General features: G+C 41.5%; 1 protein-coding gene across 1 annotated transcript in view; it reads left to right on the top strand.

Moving 5' to 3' along the window:
* The window catches only part of LOC110378274 (mitogen-activated protein kinase kinase kinase 4), a 65,186-nt gene extending 50,038 nt beyond the window's left edge, over positions 1 to 15,148 (top strand). Inside the window, exons 17-35 of the mRNA XM_064037915.1 lie at positions 1,703 to 1,804; positions 2,269 to 2,422; positions 2,965 to 3,269; positions 3,322 to 3,409; positions 3,445 to 3,553; positions 3,695 to 3,969; positions 4,809 to 4,964; positions 5,678 to 5,872; positions 6,261 to 6,493; positions 6,715 to 6,796; positions 7,047 to 7,175; positions 7,609 to 7,711; positions 8,315 to 8,499; positions 8,929 to 9,096; positions 9,498 to 9,663; positions 10,215 to 10,337; positions 10,749 to 10,849; positions 11,182 to 11,361; positions 12,349 to 15,148. Coding sequence (XP_063893985.1) covers positions 1,703 to 1,804; positions 2,269 to 2,422; positions 2,965 to 3,269; positions 3,322 to 3,409; positions 3,445 to 3,553; positions 3,695 to 3,969; positions 4,809 to 4,964; positions 5,678 to 5,872; positions 6,261 to 6,493; positions 6,715 to 6,796; positions 7,047 to 7,175; positions 7,609 to 7,711; positions 8,315 to 8,499; positions 8,929 to 9,096; positions 9,498 to 9,663; positions 10,215 to 10,337; positions 10,749 to 10,849; positions 11,182 to 11,361; positions 12,349 to 12,402 — 2,908 coding nt within the window. The 3' untranslated portion in view covers positions 12,403 to 15,148. The remainder of the gene's footprint in view (positions 1 to 1,702; positions 1,805 to 2,268; positions 2,423 to 2,964; positions 3,270 to 3,321; positions 3,410 to 3,444; positions 3,554 to 3,694; positions 3,970 to 4,808; positions 4,965 to 5,677; positions 5,873 to 6,260; positions 6,494 to 6,714; positions 6,797 to 7,046; positions 7,176 to 7,608; positions 7,712 to 8,314; positions 8,500 to 8,928; positions 9,097 to 9,497; positions 9,664 to 10,214; positions 10,338 to 10,748; positions 10,850 to 11,181; positions 11,362 to 12,348) is intronic.
* Positions 15,149 to 15,834: the final 686 nt, after the last annotated feature.

Genomic DNA, 15,834 nt, shown 5'->3' with positions numbered 1-15,834 from the left:
AACAAGAATCTTTTCCCGAAGTTTGCGAGTCGCTTAGTAACAAAAGGGTTATAAAGAAAAATGCGCAATTGCTTAAGTTAAATTTATTTCTTGACAAAAACAATTTGATAAGAGTAGGTGGACGAATACAAAATTCTGAAAATTTTAATTTTAACAAAAAACATCCAATTTTATTATCTGCGAAACATTGGTTTACCGTGCTCCTCTTTCGGCATGAACATCTCCGTACCATGCATGCTGCGCCTCAGCTATTGTTATTTACAATAAGGGAATCTTGGTGGCCGATTGCCGGTCGCAATCTCGCAAAATGTAGTGCACAAATGCGTGAAGTGTGCACGTTTACGCGCGACCACGGTTACTCCGATCATGGGTAATTTGCCTCAAGAACGTCTCGACCCTGGTTATCCATTTATACGGTGCGGCGTGGATTATGCGGGACCGGTGTTCACGTTGAACCGTAAGGGTAGAGGAGCAAGGGTTCAAAAATCCTACATTTGTTTATTTATATGCTTCGTTACGCGTGCTGTCCATCTGGAACTTGTAAGCGATCTCTCATCCGATGCTTACATGTTGGCTCTCAAGCGGTTTATCTCGCGGCGTGGTAAACCGATTGAGATCTTTTCTGACAATGGCAAGAACTTTGTAGGTTTAATGAACGAATTTTCAAAATTCTTAAATGATTGTTCTGATGACATTAAAGAATACGCAACTTCGCAGACTATTAAATTTAAAATGATTCCATTTTATGCTAGCCACTTTGGAGGCTTATGGGAAGCTGGCGTTAAGAGTTGTAAGCATCACCTCCGTCGTGTAGTTGGCAATGCACATCTCACGTTTGAAGAGTACACTACGGTTTTAACGCAAATTGAAGCTATTTTAAACTCACGTCCTTTAACTCCCATGTCCACCGATCCTCTTGACCTCCCCCTTACTCCTGCTCATTTTTTGGTTGGCCGTCCACTGACTGCGCCTGTGCCTGCCGACGTCCACGATGTTCCTGAACACCGACTCACCCGATATCAGAGGGTTGAGCAAATACGGCAGCACTTTTGGAGGCGTTGGTCTAAAGAATATGTGTCAGAGCTGCAGACCAGGAGCAAGTGGCAGGAACATAAAAATGACCTAAAAGAGAATACGCTTGTCCTTCTTAAGGATGACAATCTGCCACCGTTGAAGTGGAGCTTAGGAAGAATACTGAAAACCTACCCTGGGAAGGACGGTATATCTCGTGTTGCCGATATACGCAAACAAGACGGCGTAGTAAGGCGGGCATTTTCCAAGATCTGCCCGCTTCCTCTAACCGACAATTAATACTACTAATCAAGCCAAGGAGAGAGGCGTCATTCAACTTTGAAACCTGACGCTTTCAAGGCCGGGAGTATGTTACCACACTAACAATCGTCAACTTTATTATCATTGTTCGTGCGACGGAACGCCGCCGTCGGGCGAGCCAATGTTGAGACCAGAAGTTACGCATAGACAACGCACACGCCGTGATTCGTTTGGACAAGAAAACTTTCTGCAGAAATGTCAAGATGGCCGCGGCCAATTTGCTCTCTCCTCGGCACGTCTCAATTAAAATATTATAAATGTGTAAGTACGCTTAATATCGCAGTGATTTCCAAAAAAGTTCAAGTCATAACGCCGTCGCAACAAAAATATATATACAATCATAAAAACTAACCTATAATTCCGTTTACAGTGACATCACGTGTAATCAACTGAACCGACTGCTGCGAGAGTTCGACGACACCATCGGCAAGATGATGAGACACCCGGAGAAAGATATGGCCGAGCCTGACAAGTGAGTTTTGTATCTCCACTGCTGCGTGTAATAAATTGTGAATTTCCATACATGTAAATACGATCCAAAAAACATTGCTTATACCTATATTTAAGAGGATTATCCCTTATGATTATGTATTAAAAATTTAATATTTGAGAAACAAATGTACGAGCTACGTTGTACATTGACCTTACTTTTTATACATTTTGTCCTTTTTATTGTTTATGTAGCACTAGGGAATGCAATTCCTAGCACACAGTACATAGTGAGGGTTAATCACAATAATTAGTATAAGAAATAATAATGCCGTGCCAACACTGCGTCGCACACGCTGCTATGTCCAGTAGCACGTACGCTGATGAATTAGATACGCACACATACGCGAACGCGACGCGTGTCTTTTAGTTCCTCGCCCTCACTGTATTTGTTCATTTTGACATCAACATTAGTTTCAACTATAAATAATAACATGTGTATTTCAGATACACGATCTACAAAGTATGTCGGCTAGCGCAGAGCGTGTACGCGATGTCCCGCGACGCCACGCTGCAGGCGGCGCAGTGGGCGCGGGCGCTGGCCGCCAGGCTGGCGCGGGCCCCGCCGCCCTCCTATACTAAGCAGAGAGCTGATATATTCGTGAGTATATTAGTTAATAAAAGCTAGCACTAACTGAAAAGGTTCAGCTGTGTTCAAAAGGAAATAACTCAGAATAAGCGCAGAGGAATAAAGGTTGTATGGCCGTTTCTTGGTTCTAAGTTGCTGCTTGCCATACCCAGTGGACCTTCTAGGGCCAAAGCCTGTCGACTGTGGGATTGTTCCAAAGAGTTACCGCAACCCTGGTCCATAAAGGGCGTCAGAAGGAACATGATTGGTGGTTTCAACCTTCAGCCTAATCGGATTAGCCGTACTTGAGTCATAAATAGTATATTATAAGTCACATGGTCGTCGGAATCCATCGGAGTCATAGTGTCGGCGAGTGAAGGAGGCGGGTGCGCGGCTATCCGGCCCGACAGTAAACAAACATAAACGGAAGCAGGATGGCTATGTATATTCCGTCAGTACACGGCTATAATGTAACGTTTATGTTCCTAGGAATATAATGTTCTATTTGAAATCTATGTTTATAATTCTTGTATTATAGTTCGCAAAAGGTCACATATTTTACTTTTCACCCACAGAACTCAATAATGGCGATCCGGGACCTAATAACGCAGCACATCGAGTTCATCCTGGCGAAGTCGCGGCTGTCGGCCAGCGACGCCGAGCTGCACCGCGAGCTGTCGGAGACCGTCGCCACCCGGGTGCGGGAGCTGCTGCTGCAGATGTTCAAGCTCGGCTTCGAGGTGAGTATATACACATCCAGCTCATCCTGGCGAAGTCGCGGCTGTCGGCCAGCGACGCCGAGCTGCACCGCGAGCTGTCGGAGACCGTCGCCACCCGGGTGCGGGAGCTGCTGCTGCAGATGTTCAAGCTCGGCTTCGAGGTGAGTATATACACATCCAGCTCATCCTGGCGAAGTCGCGGCTGTCGGCCAGCGACGCCGAGCTGCACCGCGAGCTGTCGGAGACCGTCGCCACCCGGGTGCGGGAGCTGCTGCTGCAGATGTTCAAGCTCGGCTTCGAGGTGAGTATATACACATCCAGCTCATCCTGGCGAAGTCGCGGCTGTCGGCCAGCGACGCCGAGCTGCACCGCGAGCTGTCGGAGACCGTCGCCACCCGGGTGCGGGAGCTGCTGCTGCAGATGTTCAAGCTCGGCTTCGAGGTGAGTATATACACATCCAGCTCATCCTGGCGAAGTCGCGGCTGTCGGCCAGCGACGCCGAGCTGCACCGCGAGCTGTCGGAGACCGTCGCCACCCGGGTCCGCGAGCTGCTGCTGCAGATGTTCAAGCTCGGCTTCGAGGTGAGTATATACACATCCAGCTCATCCTGGCGAAGTCGCGGCTGTCGGCCAGCGACGCCGAGCTGCACCGCGAGCTGTCGGAGACCGTCGCCACCCGGGTCCGCGAGCTGCTGCTGCAGATGTTCAAGCTCGGCTTCGAGGTGAGTATATACACATCCAGCTCATCCTGGCGAAGTCGCGGCTGTCGGCCAGCGACGCCGAGCTGCACCGCGAGCTGTCGGAGACCGTCGCCACCCGGGTGCGGGAGCTGCTGCTGCAGATGTTCAAGCTCGGCTTCGAGGTCAAGGGGAGACAAACAAATATATTTAAAATATGAGGAATTGGATGATGATTAACAAAACTAGTCTCTAAGGCGAAATTCCGCTGAAACTTGTGTACGGGTTAGAGAATAACAAATGTGTACGTATTGCAATAATAAATATGAAGTCCATTGATAGTGTTTTCGCGTAACAAATTTACGCGACATTTTAGGAACATATCGGAGACGAAATATTTGTGTGTGCTACCGGTGGAATTTCGCCTTTTTTATAAGATCTTTTGTTGGCAATCAACTTAAAAGAAGGTATTAAGAATTTTGAATTCTGTATTAAAAATTAATCTTTAGAGTTTACCCATATACCCCAAAATCTCCGATCTGTATGTATATGTTATGTGAACCTTCTATGAATCTATAAATTATCTATTTTTCTTCGGTTTTGGTATGTATGGGTAGGCCTTTCTCTCTTCTAACTATAGTAAGATGCATGCTCGCACTTACGCTGTGTATTTCTTTACTATCACTATGCAACTGTTTGTATAACACTGCAGCTTTATTGCACACTATATGCAAGTTGCACACTATATGCAAGTTTCACTTCGCCTTTGTTAGTGTTAATACGTAAAGTTTTGCACTATTCTTCGACAATAATCTATTTTGACAAACTTAAATGTCATTTTAACCGACTTCCAAAAAAGTAGGAAGTATCTACAGTCTTAAAAAAAATGGTTTGATCATATAAAATCTAAGTAACGAGTTACTTTCACCCATTTTTTTACAATAAAACAAAAGTGACTCTTGCAAGTTCAATCTTGTGCAAAACTTAGTTCTTCGCACTGTACACCGTGCACTTGCTTACGCAGCTGAACAGAGAGCTATACAAGTTCGTGCACGCGCACCGCGGGGGCGAAGACCGCGGGCTCCGGCGCCGCCCCGCCTCGCTGCAGCCCGTCAGACCCCGCGTCGAGCGAAGACGCCGCCCCGAGACCATGCTCGTGCATGAGTCCATTAACCCACTGGTATGCTGGAAGGAGTAACACTGCAGTTTGTTCTGTTGCCGTTTTGTTGCGTTCTTGTGGCTAAGCTGTGTATCTGTTGTGGCTTTGGCGTTGTATTGGGTGCTGTTTTTGTTGGTAAGCAGTCTTCGTTTTAATGTACAGAAAAGTCTAAGCCTATCAAAATTAGAAATTGCTTGAACCCTGATGTCCTGTAAGTAAATAGATATTATATTAACTTGGAAATTTAAACATGTTGTTGAACGCAGTTTTTCATTTGAGATTACGGTGTTCAAATATTTGGTAATTTTGATTGCAATGACGTAATTTGTTACATGTTTACGTATTGTAAGTTCTACGTTTTTGTAATGTGTTTATTGCGTTGATATCGTGTCCCACCTATAAGTGAAATTATTTGTGTCTGAATATCGTTTTGTCGTTTTACAGCTTTTATTTTGGAATTATTCACTACAGTTTGTGTTGTTTGTCGCTTAAACCTATTTCAACCATACCGTAACCGTATTTCCATGTTATGTCTTCTATGTTTTTTTCTGTGGACCTATTTTTCCAACTTTCAGTCTCCGCTTTAAAATATTTGTTTGCTCACAAAGCACTTTAAAATATCGTTCCGATCATAAAAGTTGATTAATTTTGTGAAAAATCTTCAATAAAATGGGATTGAAGAGAATTTTCAAAATTAACCATACCTTCTTTACACTATTAAATAATCTCCACAGATCCACAAGGAACTCCACCGGCTAGTCTCCGACACATCCCGCCCCGCCCCACCCCTCGCCCCACCAGCCCGCCCAGCCACCCCGCCGGGGCGGCGGACGCGGCTGCTGCGATCGGACAGTATCGTGGACGAGTATGAAAACAGTGTCTTCGATGAGAGATTGTTCGATAATATACATCATTTTGGAGAGACTCAGGTGAGCTTCTAACATAGTATTTTTGTTCCTCGTTTTTGTTAACGTTGTGTGCCGAAACGCAGGCATGCGCAAGGCATAATTAAATTCCTACTGTTGTATAATTACCAGCGTCATTAGAACTCTAGTCAGGGGTCGGTAGGTCACTAGCGACCGCATCTCGCATATATATGTATTGCGCTTACTCAGTTCTGCATTAGGTACAATCCTATAATTTTTGGACCAGAATGTCAAATATAGCAAAAAAACATCTTAGTTTCAGCTCTAACAGCTTATTACTTTGATTACCTATACATATCGTTACTAAGCACGATAAAGCTATAGCAGGGTGTCAATTAACTACTCAACTATTCCGTGACAATTTACTATCATCCTCTTACAAATTCCCCAGGTCCAAAACAGCATCGAGCTCCTTCTCTCAGGCTCTGCCGAGACCCCGGGGGAGGACGAGGTGGAACTCCGGCGATCCTCTCCCACCTTCCCCCCAGGAGTTGAGAGGCGGGTGGCCAGCTGTGAGGAACAACGCTGGGCGGCGCGGGTGGCGAGGGGAGTCATACAGTTCGCCACCTGCTGGATGTTGTTTGTGGTCGAGAGGTGTGATAGAGGAAGAGGATTGAGGCCTAGGTAACTATTATAATTAATAGTAAAAATATTATCTTCACTTCGGGTGTTAAAAATGTTATAGTTTTTGGACCTAAATTTCCAAATCACTGAAAAGGACATAATAAAACTGTTGACAATGCTCTAGAAATCCCTTGCAATATAAACTGGCCTGTAGACACCGACTTTAAGACCCATGTGAAATAAATAAGAAAAAAATTACTTAACTTATGTTTTGTTTATAGATGGGCGAGTCAAGGTTTAGAATTCCTAATGCTGGCGTGTGACCCGCGAAATACTAAACATCTCAGCGAAGAAGAATTTGAGGTAGGTCATTAATTTTAATTAATTATTTTTTTATGGGAAATCATCAAATTACCCTTCCCGCTGTGGGTACAGCGTGAGGGAGTGTCAGACTCTTACTGACTACCCACCATGTTCCTTCTTAAGCCCTTTATGTACCAAGGCCGCGGTAACTCTTTCGAATTAGCCTTCAGTCCCGGACCAAATAGTCTTTTCTAGGAAGCTGTTATTTTATTACAAGTTATTTATAATTTTGTGATGTATATTTGTATAGGAGTTGAAGACCCTGATGGACGGTTGCATCTCGCACGTGATCGGGTCGCGGCCCTCGCCGCTGTCGCAGCACCCGCGCCCCGCCGCGCTGCCGCAGCCGCACTCGCCGCGACCACGACCCAGGCTACAGGTATGATAACTAGGACATCGTCATACTGAAATATTCTTTAACTAGTCTGCAAACTTTGACAACTTAGGGCAACAAACTAAGGGCTGATTTTTCAATCATCAGTTAACTTCTATCTGAGGAATAAATATGGCGGTTTGACATATTTTCCATACAAAAGCTGTCAAAACGTTAAAAATATTCCTCAGATAGAAGTTATCTTGCGATTGAAAAATCAGCCCTAATACTAATACTGGTCTTATCAAATATAAAATCAAATGATCCATCTCGCTGTGGTTTACCAGCGTAAAGGAGTTTCAAACTTTTACTGACTAAAACCCATCATGTTTCTTCTGAAGCCCCTTTACTACCTGTGTCGCGGTAACACATTCAAATAATCCTATAGCACCAAACTAGGGAGCTTATGTTGTAAATAATGAAAATGTGAATATTCCAGAGCCCACTGCCGAGTAACTGCTCGAGTCGGGAGGCGCCGACGCCGCCGACGCCGCCGCCCGTGGAGGCTGATCCTCTCAACTATCCTGAAGCAGAGTCCAATGGTAAGTTTTCGTTATTTGACGGATCTATGGGTGCGTCTACGCAGTGCATGTAGCTGGAACAAGTTATGCGCCGCGTGACCCGCGCGCACGCAACACAGCACGTGGGTGGGTAGCTTGCTTTAGTACATGCGCGAGTCACTATACCTGTATGTTTTCAAAATGCATACAACCTGCGCAAGTGCCTCAAAATGCACAAGGTATTTGCACCGTGTAGGAGCACAAAGATTGCCCAATTTGGCTTTGTGTGTAGATAATATATTTGTGTAGGTATGCAGCTTAAATTGTGATTTTTAATACAGGGTCTATTCCACAATTTAGACTATTCAACTATTTAGATGATTAGACGTTTTTACTAAAATTAACAGAATATAATACGATGATGAGAAATACATTCATATTAATTGATTAACCAGCCCAATGTGTGCTAATATCTATGCAGCGATATATCTATTTATGTAATTAAATGTAGTCATTCAATGCAAATTATTCAATCAACTAGCAGCTTTAACCAGATGACTGCGACATCTATATGCTGCTACTGACAGCGCCTTTGGCTTAGCGAAAAACTTTAGCGTACTAATTATAATTGTACCACCCCCCTAGCGCACAGACGTCGCGTCCTCTCAGCAATCGAGCAAGTGGACAGTGCCCGCGACGCCCGGCTGCGGGACAGCAAGAGCGTGGGGCACGTGCTGGCGGCGCCGCTGCCCAGCTACGAGCCCAAGCTGCGCCAGCTCACCTTCAAGTGGCAGCGAGGGTTGAAAATTGGTGCCGGCACCTTCGGCAAGGTAACTTATTCTTCACACTTCTTGTGACCTGTATGTTTATGATGTTGTTATTATTTTTTTAGTGTCGTGTCGTCGTGACTGACTTCAAATATTGCGTCTTGAATTTTCCATGAACATTTTTTTATTGTTTACTTCGATTTTTTGCTTTCGATAATATAATCGATAAAATGGTTGCGGGGAAATAGACGCGGCTCGGAAAATCGCGTGTCTTGCAGCGCAGAAACTGATATCAGTTTAGTGCGCGAGCGTTAGGTATGTGTGAGGCCGTATGCGAGCGTTACTTTTCTCGGATCATAGTCGCGAATAATCATTAAGTTTGATGAGAACTATTCTTGTTTTTAAAAACTTTAGTTTTTCATTTTACAGAGCTATTTTCAGACACATTTTGAAATAATAAATGCTAACGAAAAATCCCCTCTCTCTCCGCAGGTGTACACAGTGGTGAACACGGAAAGCGGCCAACTCCTGGCCATGAAGGAGCTGTCAGTGGGTGTCGGCGACAGGAGAGCCCTGCAGCGAGCTGCCAACGAGCTGCGCGTGCTGGAGGGCATCCTGCACCCGCACCTCGTGCGGTACTACGGCTGCGAACTGCACAGGGTATGTGTGTTACTGCACAGTACTGAACAACTCCTGGCATGAAGGGTGTCATTTTACCTTGGCACTTGCATTTGCGTAAGAGAATCAACGTCAATGAGTACTTACAGCTGCGAGTTTGCATGGCGGTCGGCGTCGGCAGTTATCACCGTCCCACGCGCACTAGTGATCACCACTGTTGCCTACGTCTCACTTTCCGTGTGGATTTGTGAAGTCTCCTCAACGAGCTTGTTTGACAGTATTAATGGGTCTCATTAACTCTATATCACATTCATCATCATCATCATCATTTCAGCCATAGGACGTCCACTGCTGAACATAGGCCTCTCCCTTAGATCTCCACAGATACCTATTGGAGGCAACCACATTATATCATATTATAATGGACACCACTTGTCCCTCAGGAGGAGATGCTGCTGTTCATGGAGCTGTGCGTGGAGGGCTCGCTGGAGGCGCTGGTGGCCACGTCCGGGGCGCTGGCCGAGCCCACCGTGCGCCGCTACACCGGCCAGCTGCTCAGCGCCGTCCGCGAGCTGCATGCGAGAGCCATCGCGCATAGGGATATCAAGAGTGAGTCGCTTGTTGTGTTCTTCTAATAGTAATTGTGATAACAACGTTTTGGTATATGTTCGATAATGTTACGTACAAAAAGTAAGACGTTAATGCCGTGAAATAGAAGAGAAAATGGCGACACACACGACGAAGCGAACAATTGACAAGTACCAGTGAAAATCTAGCGGTAGACTTGTCGCTCACGAGGTATACGCTTGGTTTAAAAAAAGATCGTTGCTGGATATGTTGTATGTTGTCTGCTGCTAAAGACGTATGGCTAATGTTTTACAGACAAACTACAGTTTAACAGTTACCGAGCAGTTTCAATCCATAATTTACTTTATTTTAGATAGAATAACTGACATAATTAAGATCTTGTTATACAATATTCTTTCGTAAAGTAACTCGTTGAACTCTCTGACTCCTATCCACTGTTAAAAATGTTTAAAATGGTCATTATTACTTCATTATTTCTATATTTCGCTTTTAATGACCTATGTATTTGAAAACCAGACAATATTTACCTAATTGTACCTTAACCATTAACTGTTTTTATGTATATTTGGCAGGCGGCAACATATTCCTGACGAACGAAGGTCACTGCCTGAAGCTGGGCGACTTCGGCTGCGCCGTCAAGATCCGCGCCAACACCACCGCGCCCGGGGAACTGCAGGGCTTCGTCGGCACACAAGGTACTGTATCATCATAATCATCCTGCCCCTTTGGGGGTTAAATTGCATTTTAACACAAGTTTTGTTCTATACTTTGGATGGCTCAAAGTTACAAATTTCCATGTATATCATTTAGTATGTTATCGATTTGTTTGATTGTTTGTTTGTATTCTAAAGAAAGTAATGAACCGATTTTTATAATTATTTCACTCTTGAGAAGCTACACTATCCTACTATCGAGTAACAACCGGGTACTGGAAATAGTTCCCACGGGATGCGGGATAAACCGGCGGGATTTTTTTAAATTACATCTTACAAAACAAGACTAATTAAAATTCCATTATTAAATAACATTATTGACTTATGCTTATTAGAGTTATTTTATGCGATGTTTATTTTACGAATATTAAGGTGATTGCTGTTATATTCCAGCTTACATGGCTCCGGAGGTGTTCATGAAGTCGTCAGGTCACGGCCGCGCGGCTGACATCTGGTCGCTCGGCTGTGTCGTCACTGAAATGGCTTCCGGCAAGGTAAACCATTATGATGTTATATTTAAAAGCATATTTCAATATGTCCTCTATTCGTATGATCGTTTCAACTCTCAATATGCAACGTAATTTCACCCCTCTTTACAAGATACTAAATTATTACTGCCCAAGTTTTACAAAACCTCATAATAAATCAGTTTTTATATAATATATGTTTGACGAAAATATATATCACTTCTTTGTGTAATCAAGCTTAGAATCCCATTTAATACCTCGACGGATTCCTGTCGGGGCATAGCTTGTTTTGCTGTCTTATCAAATTAAAAACAGTTACAAATTCTCCCGACTATATTCACCATACCACCTGTTTCCAGCGTCCATTCTCGCAGTACGACAGCAACTACCAGATCATGTTCCTGGTGGGGTCTGGTGGTAGACCCGAGATCCCCTCCACCCTCTCCGAGGAAGGCCAGGAGTTCTGCATGTCCTGTCTCACGCATGACCCCGACCTCCGGCCCAGGGCTGAGACTTTGACCTTACATCATTTCCTTATGGTGAGTACCTGATAACGTACCTAGTTCTAATGATTAATTGCTCATTCTATCTTGGAGTCTCATATATTGTGGAGAGAACAATTAAAGAATGCTCTGTGACTGTTTAAATAGGGAAAGAAATATTAAAAGCAAGGAAAGAATACACGTGTTCTAAAGCTAGTTCTTTCTCCGTTTGGTGTAAATGCACCCATGGACGAAATGTAGGCGACTTTTCTACCAAACAATCCGACGTAGTGGAGAGAAACAAGTGAACATTCTTTTCTCTGAGAAAATTTTCTTGAAAGTATGACATACAAATATAAAAGTCGCTTAAAAAATATTCAACCTTACCTATTTGTGAAATTGTGCATTAATCACACCCCGAGTCAGGAATAGTATGTCATTCTTGTATTCCTGTTTAGGTCCGCTACTGGCCTGATGCTAGAGATACGATCAAACGAAAGTAATGTTGTGAGTTTATATTATTACGGTGAGCGGTACATTTGACTTGGGGCTTTAGGTACTCATGGACATAGGACCATATATTCTACTTCAAGGTTATTTTTAAATGGAAAGTATGTTACGGTACATTGGGCATCTCTTTTGGGCGTTACGTTGTTTTTAAATATGTGTGAACTTTCAATGAAATATTGCGATTTGGGTTAACTACTATTTGGTTAGATTTGGGTTATCTATTCATGCCGTGATGGATACTCGTTTGTGTTGTAAGTTTGTTTTACTGTATATGTTGATGATTTTCTTTGTGAATGTTTGATTTTTATGTGTTTCATTGTTTTGGTCATTCTTTTTGCCCTGTGGAAAGGGTATACTTTAATTTAGTTTTAAATATTTCAAAAAGCTATATAAATGTACGCTATTTATTACCTAAAAAAAATGTGAGTAGCGGTCGTCTCATTTTCTGGTTCTTCATTTTACTCTGTAAATATACGTAGTGGGAAAAATAGGTAATGACTAACACCTTTAATATGTAAAAACTATGCTTTTCAGGTTAAGTCGGACGAGACGGATTGTAACTGTGAACCCGCGTACCTCATCACGTAACGCCGTGACGAGTGACGTCGGGCGTCGAGCCGTGTATACAGATACTAGTCTACTAGACAACCGTTGAATATCTAGTTATATGGGCTTATAGACCCAAAGGTTTGGACCTATACATCATTTTATAAGGCACTTGTTTGAAGTTGAACAATCTTGATACTTGAACTTTTTATACAAATACATGTGAAACGAATAAAGTAATGCTTAAAATAATGATTCAATGTATGTATTAAGAAATTGTTGCTATTGTATTTACGTCGATGTTTAAACAAGGTTTTTTAAATAAAAAGTATCAAGATTGTTTGTCTTTAGTTAAGTGATTACTCAAATTGAGAAGATACTTGGCCAGTTAAAAGGTCTTGAAAGATCATGATTTATATATGGAAAGACTATTTAGATAAATATACTATTGAAGTTTTAATGTCTATCATGTGTGAGTTCCAAGCATTTATTATAACACATTTTAATAGAGGAATATCTAATGAATTGTTTTAAAGGTAGCTTAATTGTGATTACAATTTTATTATTATGTACAACGGACAATGTCTTAACGGCCTATAAATACACCGTGACATTTTAGTCGTCTTACAACGGCAGCCCACTTCATGTATCCAATGACTAGAACACGTTCATTAAAAAAATATATATATTTATGACATTTGAATAATTCAAAAACAAAAATAAATTCATTATTATGACGCATGACATAGATTATAAAAACACCCTGTAGTGAGCGCGGCCCGAGTCTTTATCAATGGAGCGGCGCGGCGCGGCGCGGCGCGGCGTCTTTATCAAAGTTCATTCACCCTAGCGTAAAATAAGTTTCTTACTATTGCAATCTTAATGTTCTCATTATGTAGTAGTTTGTAAACTTGCACTCTTACTTAATTTGTAACACTTAATTCCAATTCTTCTTTCATACTTTTACGGGCTTAGGACCGTCAGAAACATTTTTCGTAATAAAACCAAAACAAAGTGATGTAAGTTGACAATGACGTACCTATTATCAGGCCTCTGTCACTCTGTACTCGCGCGCGATAAATGCCTACCGCTCGCTGGGTTACCGGTAGCCCCACGCGGCTCAGGGCGCACAACAGTCACACGCGCCGCGCGCAACACAATATTATTATTTTTATTTCGTGCGGGTTGATCACTCCTCGGTTCCGTAACATTATTAGATTGTTAGGCGCAGCGTACAATCTTCTTGCTTCCCTTAAATTGTCACCAGCTATTGCGTACACGCGTACCATTTGTAGGTACTCGATATTCGAGTAGCGACGGTTCCTATCACTCATCATGCAAGACGTACCTATACCCTATTCATTCGTAGCGATCGCGAACAACACTTGATTACCGGTAGTGCGCGCACACTTCCACTTGCGGTGTTCGGACGGCAACTGAGCCACAGAATGACCTTTAAAACCTATTTTTAAGTAAAAGGCGGCATTTATCAAAGTCCACGTGGACTCTTTGAAAAGTGCCGTCGTCGTCTTTGGCGGTGCCGTCGTGCCGCTCGTGGAATGAATCTCATTGGATGACAGTCCACGTGGACTGTGCTAGATTGGCTTACGATATTTTGTCTCGTAAAAAATGGAGATGGAACGATCACTCGACTCGAGCGCTGGGAAGGTACCTACTTTCTACCGTTTGATACGTAAACATTATTAACAGGATGTTTCTTATTTCTAATGTATTATTTATTTTTCTTTGCACCTATTATCTTAATTAATGCTATAAAATTAATAATCATGTCTAGTGGTATTTTATGTCGGATACATTCAGTGGACCACCTTTGTAAGACGACTAAAAAGTCGCGGTGTATACATATGTGTTTGTATATTTGTGCTATTCTAATAAATTAATAATGTTCATAGATTATGGTAGGTGGAAATGTGAAACTTCTTAATAATCTTTTTAGATAAATGTCACGATTTTAAACTTATAAATAAAATGTGACTTGTTGTTGATCAAAGTAACGAAATATATTGTCTTTTAACTATTGACTTCTGCACCCTGTTATAGGAAAGAGAATCAATGATTTATAAAAAAAAACTGAATTGTTTTTTGTGCCATTGAGTGTTTATAAATCGAATTAAACACCAATCTTCTATGAATGATAAGCTTATTATAACCAGTTGACGAGTCTTAAAATGATGAAGTTCTTCAAACTAATTGAGCTACATAAAGAACTGTGTGGAATATAATATAGATTTTATAATAAAAAAACTTATCCTTTTGAAAGGATCTGAAGATAACTTTAGCCCCAACATAGATTTATAGAATTGTGAATACTTTAAATTGTTTAATGTATGTTATGTCTTATTGCTTTAAATAAATAGTCGTTGCGAACAAATTATTCTGTAAATAAAGATGGAGTTAATATTTTGGTACTTATGAAATATAATATAGAGAGCTTTATTTTAATATTGTAATATAGTCTTTATTGTGTATGTGATAAGTGCACTTTTCTAGTGTTAACTGTTTATATTGGTTTCGGAGGTGATACTTTTTCTGTGGCTTTATATGTAAAAATACGTATACAATTCCTGAAATTTCAGCTATTTTCTTGTAAGGATTATGACGAGGCATTATATCTTGTAATGTAATATTTAAAAGTTTTATTCAATTCAAGAGAAACAATCTCTTTGTAATGTTTTGAATATGTGACAGAACTGAAGACGTTGACGCGAATAAATAAATCTATTTGAACAAAGAAAATTCTTATTAATAAAGTAAAATGTTCTATAAATAGTATAGTTTTAATTTTGTACCTCTTGTAAGCAAGGGCCTTTTCGCGTGGATGTGACGCATATTTCCCCCACTATTGTGTATTGCCTTTTGTAGTTGAATAAATGTATTTTCTTTCTTTCTTCTTTCTTGTATAAGACAATATTTAACTTTTATGACTACTTATCAAAAAGAGGGATTTAACACAAAGTTCAGGGTCATGAACAGAAATAAAATAAAAGTTTCAACGGAAAGTTCAATTTATTGAGAGCAACATTCAATTGACACGGATACACTTACAAGCTACAGATAATTATGGTTGAGTTGCCACACTCTACGATACAGCAGTTGCACAATCATTCAATATATTCACTGAAAATATCATAAATCTTATACAAAGCTTCTCTTGTCATTACCGAGACATTTTGTGAATCATATGTCGAGATCATTTCATTGAGATTTTCGGACATGTATTCAAATCTCATCTGGGACTATATAATGGTCTGTTTTTTCATAATGTTGACCTTCTTTTTAACTAACTTTGATAAAGGAGGCGCTTAATTTTGATGTGGTTATTTTACCATTTTGATTACATTTCGCTTGTGACCTTTTGAAAATTGATAACGATCGCAGCTCTGTTCGTGCGTTTTTTCTTTAAATTATGTTTTCATCCCACCATCTCGGAAAGAGTAGTTTTACCCTTTGATA

This window comes from Helicoverpa armigera, chromosome 14 (genome assembly GCF_030705265.1).
Source record: "Helicoverpa armigera isolate CAAS_96S chromosome 14, ASM3070526v1, whole genome shotgun sequence".
Classification (NCBI taxonomy): Eukaryota; Metazoa; Arthropoda; class Insecta; order Lepidoptera; family Noctuidae; genus Helicoverpa; species Helicoverpa armigera.
The sequence above is the reverse complement of the archived record's forward strand: the minus strand, read 5'-3'. Positions and strand labels throughout refer to the sequence as shown.